The sequence below is a fragment of the Vicugna pacos genome, chromosome 7 (assembly GCF_048564905.1).
Source record: "Vicugna pacos chromosome 7, VicPac4, whole genome shotgun sequence".
In the NCBI taxonomy this organism is placed as follows: Eukaryota; Metazoa; Chordata; class Mammalia; order Artiodactyla; family Camelidae; genus Vicugna; species Vicugna pacos.
In genome coordinates, this window is record NC_132993.1 from 3,942,862 (window position 1) to 3,959,019 (window position 16,158).

Genomic DNA, 16,158 nt, shown 5'->3' on the forward strand with positions numbered 1-16,158 from the left:
CAGTGGTTCAGTAGATGTCTGCAGTGAACTTCAGTGAACTTCTGGACGTGGCCGTAAATCCCTGTATCTGCTTCACTCCCCTTTAACTACCCCATTAACTGATGACTAAGGGCAAAGGCCTGAGAGGAACCCACCCGTCTCATAACTTCCTCTGTCACCTCACGCAGCAGACCCACCTGCTAACTTCAAAGCACAATCCGTGTAACACAATATTTTCTTACGTTTAATGAAATAAACTTGATTATTTTTGAACATTCATTCCACATACTCATTTTTGGCACAGGACTTGAACTTTCCCATGCTCACACCAAACACCTCCCAATCCCTCCCAGCAATTGGTTTCATCATACTGGGCTGCATATGTCAGCTAGAGCAGAAAACATTGCTGGCAGGAAAAACTTCCTGCGGGCTGTGTCCTGGTGGTTGCATTTGCCCCACAGGCCTACGACTCGGCGTCCCTCTGAGCGAAGTGGGCTGGGGCGGCAAAGGGAGGCAGCTGGGCCCCGCGCCCATGCCTGGAGTCCTACCCACAGGTAGTTACGTGAAGTGCGAGAGAAGGAAAACGCCAAGTGTGGCAGGCGGGAGCCTGTGACTTCTTTTGGCCATAAAGACAAAGCCACTCAGACACACTGTTCACTTCCTGGCTCCGTGTATTTTACATAAACCACTGTAGATACACAGGAGAAAAAACACACAGTGGCCCGTAAAACACAGTACTAGGACATGGCAATTCCGAGTTGTGAAGACACAGCCAGAAAAAAAGATCAGAGCACTTTCAAGGACTTGATTTAACAGACACTAAATATATAGATTCCACTAACTACCGTAACAGTCTTGTAGTTAACATATTTTAAGCCAGATAATTCTAAAGAACACTCCATATTTAACATTAGAAAGAATTATATAATTGGATCAGAGACCATTTGACAATGCACTAGCATGGAAAAAATCCAGAGCTCAATTATGTAGCTTTTAACGTGCAGCTGATGTTACATGCAATTGCTCTCCGTAAAGCAAGTGTTTTGCGCATGCAATTAATTTTAACTTAACTTAAAAAGAACATTTCGTGGGAGGACACGTGATGTTGGGCAGAACAATGAGAACAGACGCCACAACCAAGAGACACTTTTCATTTCTCTGTCATATTTTACTTCATCTGAACAAGATCCATCTAGTCCACAATATCAGGGCCCATAACTCAGCTCACTTACCCTCCTGGGGCCAGGTGATGAGACGCGGGCCCCTCACCAGCTCCCGGAGAGAATCCTGACCCATCTAAACGTACTGAGGTAATTCCGTTCCCCTGGCTAGGGCCCACGCTGGGCGCGGGCGGACAGGGCCAATCTGTCTGGAAGTTTCTGAGGAAGGGAGTCTTAATTTAAACTCCAAACACAAATACACCAAGAGGCGGTACCGGAACTTGGGCGGCCACCCTGGGGCCTAAGGGGAACCAGCACCAGAGCCCAAACGCGTGCATTAGGCTGGGTTCTCGCCGCCGTCTCCAAGATGCTGAAATAACCAGCCCTGAGCGGCCCAACGCTGGCATGCCTGTTTCGTGAGATAATAAGCCCTTTATGGTTTTGGACATTTTGGTTGAGCCTTCTGTTATTTGCCCGAAAAGCACTCCAACTCATACAAAGAGCTTTGGCGGGAATTAAAGACTCCCCAGGGAAGAGTATCTTGGGTTTAAAATTTAAGCAGCCTGGAATTTGCAGGGCTGTTCCCTCTCATCCCAGTTACTCACCATCAAAAAGTGGTGGTCCTCAGGTTCAGCTCGGAGATATTTAAAAATCACTTGTTCCATGAACCTCTCCATTAGATCCCAGTCTTCAATTATTCCATGTCTTATCGGCCACTAAAGCAAGAGAAACCAAGCTATGTCAAGCTTCAGTTCACATCAGTAAGAGCAGCAGTTCAAAAGCACTGGCCAGGAAGAGACCGAGTTATCAGAGAAAACAGGTCCTTTGCATGGAGTGAATGTTAATTTATTAAAGAAACAACAGGCACTTCACCAGAAAGATTAAGTTATATTATTGTTTATATTCTATTCCACGTCTCTAAGTACAAAGTGTCATCTTAACAATGGTAACAGGTGGAAAGCACAGCTAATCCACGGTACCATTCCATCTGGAGTTTGGGGGTTTTCAGAACAAACGTCTAGTGAAGTAACTTCAGTGCTCCTTTTTAATTAATCACTCTGCAGCTCTTCTACATCTGACAGGTTAGTGAGTCAGCCTGCAGTCTTCCACAGGAGCCGGTCTTGCTCTTGCTCGAAGCCCAGCGTTCCCGGAGTCAATCCTGCATTCCGGGGCTTTGTAAATTCACTTGATTTCCCACATAGAAAATACCTTGTTCAACTAACACAACACTGTAAACCAACTATATTTCAATTTTGAAAAATACCCCATTCAAAAACAACAACAAATCCTCTTTTCCAACATAAGAATAAAATACACAGCTCACAAGTGCAATTGCTACGAAATCTACCATTTTGCATTATTCATCCTACTGCTCTGTCCTTGGTGATACACTTACAGAAGCAAATCCCGGTGGGGAGCTTACCTTCGTGGCGTACGTGGGTTTATCTATGGCTTCATCCCCAATGAAAAAGTCCAGGTCGTCAACTCCCCTCAGCACCCTCCTTTGGGCTTGGTCGACCACCTTTGCCGACTCTCTGATGGCAATACCTTAGGGAGAACAGCACAAAGACTTCTGTCACAATCCACACTCATTTCAAGGATCAAGGAAGGATAATATAGCCCCTGTGTATGTACAAGTACATCTTCAGTATCAGGGTCTTATTTGGAGTTGAGTGTGTTCACAGAAAAGACACTATCATAGAGCACATAAAGTAATACAGAAACATTTCTTATGTTCCGGTATTATTTTCAGCATGGCACAAAGGGACTTAGCTGGTTCTGCTTTTAATACTGACAAAAGCTGCATTACTAAATTTCTCAGTTTCATTTGAAAAAAATCCCTCAGGATAGCGAAGTGAAGTGCCCGTGGAGCACATATCAATCAGTTCCAAATTTTAAAACACAATGTAGAAGGAGACAAAATTAAAAATATAACACAAAAGAAGAAAGTAAACTGAAAAATGCTCAGACCCTCTCAAGTCACTTTAATAAAACTCTGTGTCACATAGATTTAAAGTATATTTTTAGTCTTTTTACAAAACCCACTAAAAGAAAAAACTAAGAGGTTGCTGACTAATATCTGACAAAAAGAAAAATTCAATAACCAAACTGTACTATGTAAAAATATTAATGGCTTTATGATACATTACTTTACTAAGAGCTTAACTGTGATATTTAGGAATACACTTACAGTAAATAATCATATGAAACTTCACTCTAGAATTTAACATCTAATGAAATGTGGAAAGCTTTGCGAAGATTCGATTTTCCATTTAAATTCCTAACCCCTGGTCATACTCTGAGTTCCCATAAATTCATCTTCATCAAATTTATTCCAAAACAAATCAGTAAACACATACAATTATTTTTAAAAATAGATTATTTGTAGTCCCCAATTTATTAGAAATGAAGAATAGCAACAAAGCTATGGGAGCAAATTTTAATCCTTTTTCTCAGAAAGGTATCTTGAAGTAACAGCCTGAAAAGGTGGGAAAAAAAAAAAAGAGGTACAGGACAGAAATCACTTTGCTCACCTCCTTTTCTGACTCCAACTCAGCCACATTTAGCCCAGAAGCTTTCAACTTACAGAAGGTGGCACAAATCTAAAGGACAGAATTTCTGCAGAACTAACGCAGCAAGCGTGAAGCGGAAATGCTGGGGGCGGGGCCCAGAGAAAGCATCCGGGTCAGAAGCAGTGGGCATGTCAGGACCACGAGGCTGAGAGTGGGGCTGGGAAGGTCAGGAGGGCCAAAACATACTAAGGCAATCTGTAGAACACACACACCCATCTCTGAACACAGTCCACGCCACGGAGTGGCATGCCGACAGGCACTGCGCAGGATCATCTGATGCACAGTTAGCTCTTTAGAGGGCCCCTGGCGAGATGGCCTGCGGCAGACCTCAAAAATCCTCACACAGCCTATCAGTGCAAGTGCCAACTCCACCCTCTGCGCAAGATCAAACTTAATTATGCGTGAATTTAGAATTAAACTGCCAAGTCAACATGAAAGACTGCAAAGAGGCAAAGGCAAAATGGTTCTTTAATTCATGACATTACTCAAGTTTACCAAGAATTTGAGGGCAATATATCTACTCAAAAGAAAAATCACCATCTTAAAGAAAAAAGTGCTAACTTAGTGAGAATGAAACTAGCTCACTCAAAAATCTCAATGACAACAAAGTAAACCTTATCTTTCCTAAAAGGTAGATCCAAGTACTCTGACCCCAAATCATAGCAGACCTGTGTTTCAGTGGCCCTCAGAAATAACAACAACAAAGCATACAAAGAACGCTTCTGTTAACTGTTACGTGGAAGCAACTAAACCCATGAAAGAGAATAAAGGTATAGAGAGCTTATACTCAAAATCTTTTGTCGACACCTGGGAAAAGCAAGCTGTGGACCAAAGAGCCCTTGTGAACATGATGGAGAACCGAGTCTAGGAGAGCAGCTGTGACAAGTATCTCTGAATATTTATGGAGTATACATATGACTCATTATAGAATGAAGACTTAAGTCACCAGCAGCTGTTTCCAACACACCTCAGCTTACACAGGACCCTGACTCAGGTGTACACAGAGAACACAAGAAATGTGCAGAAGACACTAAGATGGAAGGGACAATAAATATACCAGGTAACAGGACCAACACCTAAACAGTGCAAATGGTCACACACGCGCGGCCTCTCCAGGCACTGGAACAGCATGAGGCCACGAAAAATGATGAAGTAGTTCTTCACGTATGAATCCAGAAGGTTCACTAAAATGGAGTGTTACGAGAAAAAAAGCAGGATGCGACACAGCGCATGCAGTACGCCACCACGGTAAAAACATGTCTGTGTGTGTCTGCTGGTGTACGCAGCGCTACCTCAGAAAGGAGCACGAGAAATCAGGAACGCTGTCGCCACCTAAGGGGGAAGCGGGTGGAGGAAAGCTAATTCTCACTGAAACTTCCTTCTATACCATTCAGTTTGCCTGTCACATGAATGGATCAACTATTCAAAATTTATTAAATCTGGACTTCTGCTTCTGGAAAGACGGATAAACAGACTCTCCCCTGCTCCTCCCGCTAAGCACAGCTAGAACCCCTAGACTTTATATTTGAAAGAAACATGAAAAACGCTGAGAGGGGAAGAGAAGGCAGCAGACTGGCCAGCGACCAGGACCCGAGGAACTACACGGTGGTGATTTCTCGAGTTTTCTTTCTGTCTCGTGTATCCCACACTAGGTGCCAGGGAAGCCATCAACCCAGAAACACCAATGGAAACAAACAAAAAAAGTCCCCAGAAAGCCTGCTGTCTACAGCCATAGGAGATGAGGGGACAGTGAAAGCACAGAAAACTTAAACAGTAACTGCCAGACTCCAGCCAAACATTACAGAAAAACAAGTCTCCACCTGCAGTGTAGACACCACATGGGGAGCCAGGACTTCCATCCCCCCCAACTGCCTCCACGTCGGGGCTCTGACAGGAGGCCCAGGTGGGAAGTCAGGGCTTCCACCACTGACAGCAGGGCCTGTCAGTGCCCTCCCAGCTGGATGGCACCTGCAGAGGCCGTGGGGGGAGGCCTGAACTCCGGACCACAATCAGCAGTAACGTGGAGCCCCTCCCAAGTAAGGTCAACAAGGCCCAAAGTAAAATCTGAGCTTCAGCTCCTAACGGGCATTATTACCCTCTCCCTGCTGGAGCAATCACAGAAATGACTTGGTAAAACATAAGACATAAATAAGACCTGGAATCTCGTAATATAATACCCAAAATGTCCAGCATTCAGTAACAAAAAATCTCTCACCATAGCAAGAACCAGGAACACCTCAACAGAAACGAGAAAAGGTGACTGACAGATACGAGCGCTGGCACGACAGAGGGCGCAGAACTGCCAAACGAGACTCACGAAGCCATCACAGAACGCTTCCGTGAGCAACCACAAACACACCTGAAACAACGGAAAAACGGAAGACGGTCAGCAAAGAAACACAAAGTCACAGCAAAGGTAAGAGACCACACGGGAGTTCCAGACCCAAAAAGCATAATTCCTGAAATAAAAACCTCAGTACATGGGCTCAATAGCAGAAAGGACAGAGGAATCACTGAACTTGAAGACAGAACAACCGAAATCACCCAAACTGAACAACACAGAGAAAACAGACTGAAACCAAATGAACAGGGCCTCAGGGACATATGGGCTGGATATTAACAGGTCTAACATTCATGCATTCTCAGTCCCAGAGAGGAGACAGAGGTAGGGCTGGGAAAGTATTCAAAGAAATAATGGCTAAAATTTTGCCAAATTTGGCACAAAAAAAAAAAAAAAGAAGGAAAGAAACCTATAGATTCAAGACTGAGCAAACTCCAAACAGGATCTTAACTCAAATCCACACTGACATATTATAGTCAAAACTAAAACTAAAAACTAAAAACCAAAGAAAAAATTCTGAATGCCTCCAGCAAATTTCTCACCAGAAATCAGGGAGCCCAGGAGGAAGCTGTGTATTTTTCAAGTGTGGAGAGAACTGCCCACTCGGAAGTCTGTATTTGGCAAAAATATCCTTCAAAAATGAAGAGCAAACCAACTAACTGTTATACATACAACAGATAAACAACAAGGTCCTCCTGTACAGCACAGGGAGTTCACTATCTTGCAATGGCCTATATATTTAAAGCTGAGTCACTCTGCAGTACACCAGAAACTAACCCAACATCATAGACGGGCTACACCTCAATAAAAGAAATTTTTTTTACCGTAAGGATATATTTTTACTGAAGGTATAGTCAGTGTATAATGTTGTCAATAAAAAATGTTTGGAAAGAGCAAATCGAGACATTCTCAGATGAACAAAAACCAACAGAATTTGTCAACCAACTATCTACTCTAAAAGAATGGATGAAACAGAGAGGAAATGATAAAAGAAGGAATCCTGGAACATCAGGAAGGAAGAACAAGAAAGAGCACAAACATGGACAATTACATTTCCTTCTCCTCCTGTGTTTGCTAAACTTTGGTAGTTGAAGCAAAAATTATGATGCTGATGTGCTTCTCAGTGTGTGCAGAGGAAATATCTGTATGACTATTACAGCAAACTGGTAAGTGTTGACACCAGCACACTAAGAAAAGTTACGTATATGTAATGTAATAGAGCAATCACTTAGAAAGATACACAACGAGGTATAGCACAGGGAACTATACTCAATGTCTTGTAGTAACCTATAATGAAAAAGAATACGAAGATGAATATACCTGTATGACTGAACTATTATGCTGTACACCAGAAATTGACACATTGTAAACTGACTCAACTTCAATTTAAAAAAAAAAAGATACACAAAGAGAAGCACTCAAAAACACCACAGATAAGTCAAAATGAAGTTCTAAAACATGCTCAAGTAATCCACAGGAAGTTAGGTAAAACAAAGAGCTGAAAAACAGAACAAACAGAAAAAGCACTAACCGATAATCACAATAAATCTAAGTGGTCTAAACACACCAGTTAAAAGACAGATGCTGGCAGAGTGAATTTAAAAACATGACCGAACTCTGTGTTGTCTGTAAGAAACTCTCTTCAAATTTAACAATATCTACACTACACTTCATTTCACTGACTTTTATTTTACAGATTGAAGGTTTGTGGCAACCCGGGATCAAGCAAATCTATCAGCGCCACTTTTCCAATAGCATTTGCTCACTTTGTGTCTCTGTGTCACATTCCGATCATTTTCACAGTATTTCAAACTTCTTCATTATTATTATATTTGTTATGGAGATCTGTGATCAGAGATTTTTGATGTTACTCCCATGACTCGCTGAAGGCTCAGGTGATAGCATTTTTTAGCAATAAAATATTTTTAAATTAAGGTACATACATTGTTTTTTTAGACATAACACTATTGCACACTTAACAGACAACAGCACAGTATAAACATAACTTTTAAATGGACTGGGAAACCAAAATTTCATGTGACTGGCTTTCTTGTGATACTTGCTTTATTGCAGTGGTCTGGAACCAAACCCACAACATCTCCAAGGTATGCCTGTATGTAGGTTAAAACTACAAAGATGGAAAAAGATATTCCACATAAACATTAATCAAAGAAAGTATGAGTGGCCACATTGCTATCAGAAAAAGCAAACTTTATAGCAAAGAAAGTTACCACTAACAGAGAAGGACATCAAATAATGATCAAGGGTCAATCCACCAAGAAGACATAGCAATTCTGAATGTGTACGTACCGAAGAAGAGTGCTGAAAAATACATGAAGCAAGAACTGAAAGGAGAAACAGACAAGGCCACAGTTACAGCTGCAGACTTCAACACCTTCTCTCAACAACTGATGGCACAAGCAGAAAGAAACTCAGCAAGAATACAGAATTCAACAACACTGTCAACCTGCAGGATCCAACCAACACGAAGAGAGCTCTCCACCCAACAAGCAGAACACACACTGCGTTCAAGTGCACATGGGACCAAAATAACCCTAACACTAGACCGTAATACAAGGCTCAACAAGCTTAGAGAACTGAAACCATACAGACTATGCTTTCGGACTACAATGGAATTAACCCAGAAATCAACAGATGGGTAACGAGAAGACTCCCCCGAACACTTGGAAACTAAACAACACAGTTCTGAATAATCTGTGGATCAAAGAGAAAGGCTCAGGGCAACTAAAACTACATGAACAGGATGAAATGAAAATACAAAATATTAAAATGTGTGGAACGTAACTAAAGCAGTGCAAGAGGAAAAAATTTAGAAAAGAGAAGTCTCAAATCAACAATCTAAGTTCCCACCTTAAGAACCAGAAAAAGAGAAAAATAAACCCAAAGCAAGCAAATCAAAGGAAATAAAGAGTAGAAACTAATGAAATGTAAAACAAAAAATAGAGAAAAATCAACAAATCAAGAAGCCAATTCATCAAAAGTTAAAACTTCTGCTCAGCAAACGACCCTGTGAAGAAGATGAAAAGACAAACTACGTGATGGGAGAAATTACCTGCAAACCACACATCTGACAAAGGACTCATATCTAATACACACCAAGAACTCTCAAAATAACAGAATTACAGAGATGGAAACAGGTGAGTGGGTGTCAGAGGTCAGGATCGGTGGAGGAGAGGCGGGTGTGTGTAATTATAAAGAAATAACACGGGAAGATCTTGGTGGCGATGAGATAGCTCTGTATCTTGACTGCAGTGGTGGTTACAGGAGTCCACACAGGAGGAAATGATGGAGAACTGCACTTACATTGTACTGATGTCAAACTCCTGGTTATGATGTTGTACTATAATTGTGTAAGATGTAACTTTTGGAGGAAACAGGAAGAAGGGCACATAGAACTCTCTTAACTCTCTGTACAACTTCCTGTGACTCGATAATTATTTCAAAATAAAATATTTTAAAGACAAAATAGTTTGTAAATGATTTAAACAAATTAAAAAATAAAACACCCCAGTTAGCTGTAATGATGAATCAAAACTAACGAGAGTAAACTCAATAAAGAACATTGTACAAGTTCTGAAGATATTTTAAAACAGAATGTGTGTAACCAGAAGAGAGAGGATATTCTGCAAGTGCTAAAAAGTCATCTGAGGGCAATCTAAGGAAGATTATCAGGGACTGTATATCTAAGAAAGATTATATCTAAAGATTTAGATATAAATTCTGGATCTTAAGAACACCTGTTACAGCAGTTGACAATAATAATTTTTAAAATAAATATATCCAGTATATTTCCCAAAAAAAGTCATATGTTTTACTAAACCATCACAGAATAAATAATTCCTAACTTACATAAACTGTTTCAAAGAACAGAAAAAGAAAGCTAACAAACTCATTTTACAAAGCCAGTAAAATTCTGATACACAAACTAGACAAAACTAGTACAAGAAAGGAAAATTATCTCACTTTTGAACATTGATACAAAAATCTCAAATAAATATTTGCAAATATAATTTAGCACGTACTTAATATTTCATAACCAAGTAGGGTTTACCTCAAGAATGAAATAAAAGACTGTTCAATATCTGAAAACATATCAATGTATGATATGAGCTTAATTATCAAAACCAGCTAATCATCTCAGCAGATATACAAAAAGCCTTAAATGTCAACATATATTCATAATAAAAAATTTTTTAAAAACCTTTTAGTAAACTAGGAATACAAGGGCACAGTATTAACCTGAAAAAGCATTTCCACAAAAACCTACAGTAATCACTAGTGAAACAGTAAAACCATTCTTTTTAAAGTCAGAAAGACAAAAGCACCTGCTACCCCCAAGTTCTAGCCAGTGCAGCCAGGCCAAAAAAAAAAAAAAGTACTGGCATGAAAAGAGACGAAATAACCATTATCTGCAGTTAACACAATAGTACAATAGTTTGCATAGAAAACCCTAAAAGAATCTGCAAGCTATTAAAACAAGTAAGACAGGGCACAAGACGTAGATTCAAAAACAACTTTAAAAATTCAGTAGCATTCCTACTAAGCTGGCAATAACTAATTAGAAAATTAAATTTAAAAAAAAAATTCACAACAGCAACAAAAACATAAAGGTACCTAAAAATAAATGTACCAAAATGTACGTATGAACTTTTTGAAGAATATTGCAAAATATTAACAAAGAACATAAGAAACATGAATAAATAATAAAACATATATACCATATTCATGGATTGGAAAATTCAATTCATGAAGATACCAAGCTTTTCCCCAATTAATCTACAAATTTAATGTGTCTCTAGCCTAAATCTTATTATAATTTTTCATGGACCTTAAACTGATTCTAAAATTTATAATAAAGATTAAGGGCCTAAGAATAGCCAAGGCTATTCTGAGAAATAAAAAGCAGGAGGAACCAGATCAACCAGATATAAAGACATACGCTAAAGTAACAGTATTTAAGATAGTGTAAATTTGGAATAGAGTTGTTTTTTTAATACATGAATGAAACAAAATAAAAACACCAGAAATATTCCCAACCATATACAGTAACTCAGTATGACTGCTGAGGCACTCTTCAATAAATGGTGCTGGGGCAACTCGCCTTCCATTTGGAAAACAAGTAAAATTATCTCTCTCACACCGTATTTAAAAAAATAAACTTAAACTTTTCTTAGAAGAAAATACAGAAAGTCTTTATGACTTTGGAATATAACCGCGTTGTTTAAACAGAAACAAAGTATAAAAAGGTAAGACTATAAAACTAGACTGCATGAAATTTTTTAACTTCTGGATTTAAAAAATCATTTTAAAAAGATGTCACAGAATAGAAGATATTTACAAGAAATGAGTATTCAGAGTATGCAAAGAGTTCCTGTAACTCCACAAAAAAGACAAAAAATGCAATAGAAAAATGGGCAAAGATATGAACACACAATGAAAGGTGCTCAACCCTCCTAGTAATCAGAGGAATGCAAACTTATAAAATGAGACATCGTTTTACACTTACTAGACTGGTGAAAATCTAAGTCAAACAAAATCAGTCATTGTCAATGATGTGCAGAACCAGAGACTCATCCACAGATGATGGGTGTTAAGTCCCTACAAGCACTGGGAAGGGCAACCTGGTAACAGCTGATAAGGCTCACAAGGTGCACCCTGAACGATGAAAACAATCGCATTTCTCACTGTTCTCTTGGGAAACGAGCACATGTGGATAAGATACTTACGGCACCATTTCGTATAGCAGAGAAAACCGGAAAATGCCCAAATATTATAGATTCACATATTATAATTCTGATCTGGAGCTGTATATATCAATACTGATGCATCTTAAAAACAGAATACTGAGGGTTTTAAAACACATGCAGAAAGTTACATACAGTATGATATCGTTCTGAAAATGTTTAAATTCACAAAACAGCACTACATATTGTCACTTGTATCTTGTATCTGTAATGAAAGGATGAGGGGTGGACTATACAGGAAACATCCAGCAGAGAAGGGAACACTGGGGAAGCAGGAAAGGCCTGGAGAAGAAAAGAGAGGGCTGGCACTCAGTCTGATGTGTGCTTGTATTCACATATTTACCAGAAGCAATGATGTTAACATGTGTTTATTCTGGGTGGTGGGTACATGGGTCTTTGTTATATTATATTTTTCTTTTTCTCTTTTGGCCAAAATAAAGATTTTAAATACGTCTATTTAATTAAAAAGCAGAAACATCTCTGGGCTCAATCTCTGTCTCCAGCCTATCCCTTTCCCCGGAGCAGCAAACCTTCTACCCAGTTGCCTGCTTCACCCCTGAAGTCTTTAAACATGGAACGTCTAAAATGTACTTACTTTCTCCTGACCCCTCCTGCCCCTCCCACACCCTTCTTCTGTGGATGTGATCACCACATATATGCACTCCTCTGCCTGAAACTCCTCAGTGACTTTCAATACACTCCAATAACTTAAAGGAAAAAAAAGGAGGGGGCAGGTAGAGAAAACCTTTCTTCAAATAATTAAGCAAATTGTGCACAGAAGCCCCAATAAATTAGACACAAGCAGGGCTGCCCTGGAATAGGAGGACAGGGCTCAGAGCTTCTCTAGTCTGGGACAAGGCCCCCGAGGGAGCCTCAGAAATAATCTGAAAACTTCTGGTATGCAAAATACAGTGAAAATTCTTCAAGATGACAGTTTAAAGTCCCTCAGCACCTGGCCCTTCCCCCCATTCCCAACCAGACCTCCTGCCACCCTCTGCTGGGAGGTGTGACTTCGGTCTGTGCACTCCGGGTGTTCCTCCCCTCCGCACCCACCAGAATCAGAAAGCCTTGTTCCAGACTCACCACACATCCACACACATACACAAAAGCTCCACCTTTTCTCTTTGGAAGCCACTTGGCATCTTGAACTTCACCTTGTGAACGAAGGCTCTGTAACCAGAAAAACGGTTCAGCTCCCAGGACTAAAACAAGCAGCAGGCCACCTGCCCAAGGGAACCAGGGCCGTCCACCTGTCCCAACACACCCACTTCTGCCCAAACACCTCACGCTCCCTCCTGGGGCTTCTCCAGCTCTTGAAACACATTCAGCCAACAATAGAGCTCTTCTTGCACTCCCACCTCCTTGACATTTTCCTTTCTAGCTTCTGCCACCGCTAAGGTTCTGACAGCACCCATCTGAGAGCTGCAGTGCCTCTGACAGTGAGTGAGATCCTGCTAATAACGGGCTTCAATCCCCATCTCTACTAAGGCTGACAGGTTAACGGGGGCAGCCACGTGAACGCTGCTGGCAGGTTTATTAAAGCAAAAGGGGCAAGGTCAGCCTTTCAGAGCTGCTACACTGAAAACAGGGTTAAATCTAATCCACTTTGAAAATCATAAAGTCCAATTTATCAATTCAGCACAGAACGATCAAGTTCTGTGGCATTCACAATAAATAATAAAATTCACGAAAGACTGATCTATCCTACAGAATGCCAATTGTTTTGGACTGAACTGTGTCCCCTCAAAATTCGTATGTTGAAGTCCTAACCCCCATGTGACTATATCTGGAGATGGGGCCTCTAAGGAAGTAATACAGGTTAAATGAGGTGATAAAGATGGGGCCTTAATTCGTGGGACTGGTGTCCTTCTAAGACGAGGGAGAGACACCAGAGGTCTCTCGCTCCCAGCCACGCACAGGAAGAAAGGCCACGTGAGGACACAGCAAGAAGGCACCATCTGTGAGCCCAGGAGAGAGGCCTCGCCAGAAACCAGTCCCGATGCCACTTTGATCTTGTGCTGAAGTTAACTTCCGTGTTGACGATGTCCAGTCTACCGTGCTTCGTCATGGCAGCCCTAGCGAACTGACACGCCAAATCATGGACTCAAAATGAGGAAGCAGAAGACCAGCCACGCCTACTAGCAAGGGCTCTGCATCACGGTAACAAAACAGTTAGATCTAGGAAAGCAAATCCACGACCAGCTATCCAGCAAGCAAGGCACTGGAACGAGGCCAATCAGATGTCCTCAAGGAAGCTGGAGTACAGCTTCCGGTGATCCAAATGCCCACACCCACCTTTGGTCTCCCCCTCGAATAAATACTAACTAATAGCTAAGCTCCCCCCACCCACCCCCAGCGCACACATTCCACACTGGTCACGAGAGCCTGTTATCCAACCGCCCCGACCCCGAGACAGCTTACAGTTTCTAAGCACAACTAATCTTACAAGTGCTACATTTTAGGAGGCAGAATTTCACTTCACTCTTGACTGATAGACCTTACTCTCTGGTAAACTGTCTCCAAATAATAACCCAGAATTTAAATAGTTTCAGAGAAGAATTCTACGCTGTGGACAACCGACCTGACCTTGGGGTCTCCTGTGAATAAAGAGTGGGCAGGACGCACTCTTCCCAAAATGTCAGGACATTTCTTCCTTTATCATGCTCTACTGACTAAAATTTAAACAAAAACAGAACATTTTTGAAGGCAATAAAACAGTCATCAGGTCTCTCATTTCAAAAAAAAAAAGTCTTTTGATAGAATGAATACAATACAATGAGTACAACAGACATTCAGTCCACCAAGGTGCTAAGCTAATAAAACTGTGCTCGCTTAAAATTACAAATTAACCTTCAGGAACCAGATTTACATCTTCCAAGCAGCTCAGACATTTACGACTGCATGAATGCCCCTGCCAACCACCCAAGCTGAAACTCCAGTGACTGTGACAAAGGACTGTATCAGAAGAGAACCAAAGGACTAGAAAGTGGGGGTTTTTCTGGGTGACAGCCACAGCCGACAGAAATACTCGGGGACCAGATGTCAAATAACTCCCCAGTAACCAGAACAATCCTCTAAAAGAAGATGGCAAGTAAATTAACATGCCTTGAAAAACAAAATTAGAATGCTTATAACAATTTTGAGAAACACAACCCTTTATAAAGCGAGGGTGGAGCTTTACTTACATGAAGGAATAATGAACTGTGGCTCAGTGTTGCCTGCGTAGCCAAGCTTGGTATACCTAAAAGCACAAAGTCATCAACACATGTTTAGACAATAATATTCTCCTCTATATTCCATTAATGTCTTTTATTATAAGCTCTCCAAGTCCTAAAATATCAAGTCTCAAAATATTCCCTTGAAATTAAAAAAAAAACAAGACCTTGTGATGACTGAGAATCAAACACTAGTTTCAGGTAAGCAAGCAGTTACAGAAACGTAAAATATTACGCTTGTTTCTACTGGAAAAGTTCTTGCACATATATTAACACATGAATTGCATTTGTGTATCCCTAATCATTTTAAGTGTTTTTATACTCTCAATTTTTACAGAAACCCTGTAAAGAAAGTAAGTATTATCTATGTTTTGCAAATGAGAAAACTGAGGCACTGAGAAGTTAACTAAGCTGCCCAAAGCCAAACAGCTAACGAACAGAGAAAGAACCAAAATCTAAATATGCAGGCTCTGATTTCAGAGCTGGCTCTCAGAGAAGTGTACTTACTTCCCAAACTTCATGAACTTTTTAGGGGGGTTAGGAAATTATTATATAATTTTCTTAAAATGTCATAGCATATGTCTAGAAAAGCTACTGCCACTCCCGAGAATATCTGACAGAAGCATCTCTTAACATCTCATTTCAAAACGAGCCCATTTTCTGTCAAGATACTCTGCACGATGGATTCCAAAAGTCTTAGCTAAAATGAATGCCAAAATACTACTATCTGTTCCAAAAGCATTTGCTAATCTCCTAAATGAAAAAAAAAAAAATGGGGGCGGGGGAGGGGGGGACCACCACTCAACCATCTGCCGGAAACGCAAATCTGGAAGGACTCTGAGCCCCGCTCCCCCTGCAGGCCCACTGGGGCGAGCCGCCGGGCTGGACGAACAGCCAGCATTCTGCACTGCTGCTCACAAGGAACAGCACAGCCTGGCAGTGCTAAGAGGGACGTTATTAATTCATTCCATTTTACACGTAATTTCAAGATGCTTGATACTAAATTTTTTCAATGTGATTAATATATTCCAAATTCTAATAAATTAACGTTATGATTTTTAAATGTATTTTACCATATGCTGATTTTACTATTTTTGAACACATAGTAAATAAGTAAGGTTTAGG

The 16,158-nt window shown here is 40.6% G+C and overlaps 1 protein-coding gene across 3 annotated transcripts in view; it reads right to left on the reverse strand.

Annotated features, from left to right (window-relative positions):
- The window catches only part of ACTR3B (actin related protein 3B), a 61,998-nt gene that overhangs the window by 29,165 nt on the left and 16,675 nt on the right, over positions 1-16,158 (reverse strand). For 2 of the 3 annotated variants that reach the window (XM_072964106.1, XM_072964108.1), the window contains exons 2-4: positions 15,004-15,059; positions 2,563-2,687; positions 1,745-1,855 (exon numbers count right to left, since the gene is read on the reverse strand). In XM_072964106.1, the coding sequence (XP_072820207.1) occupies positions 1,745-1,855; positions 2,563-2,687; positions 15,004-15,059 (292 nt within the window). The remainder of the gene's footprint in view (positions 1-1,744; positions 1,856-2,562; positions 2,688-15,003; positions 15,060-16,158) is intronic. The other variant, XM_072964109.1, reaches the window with a different exon arrangement.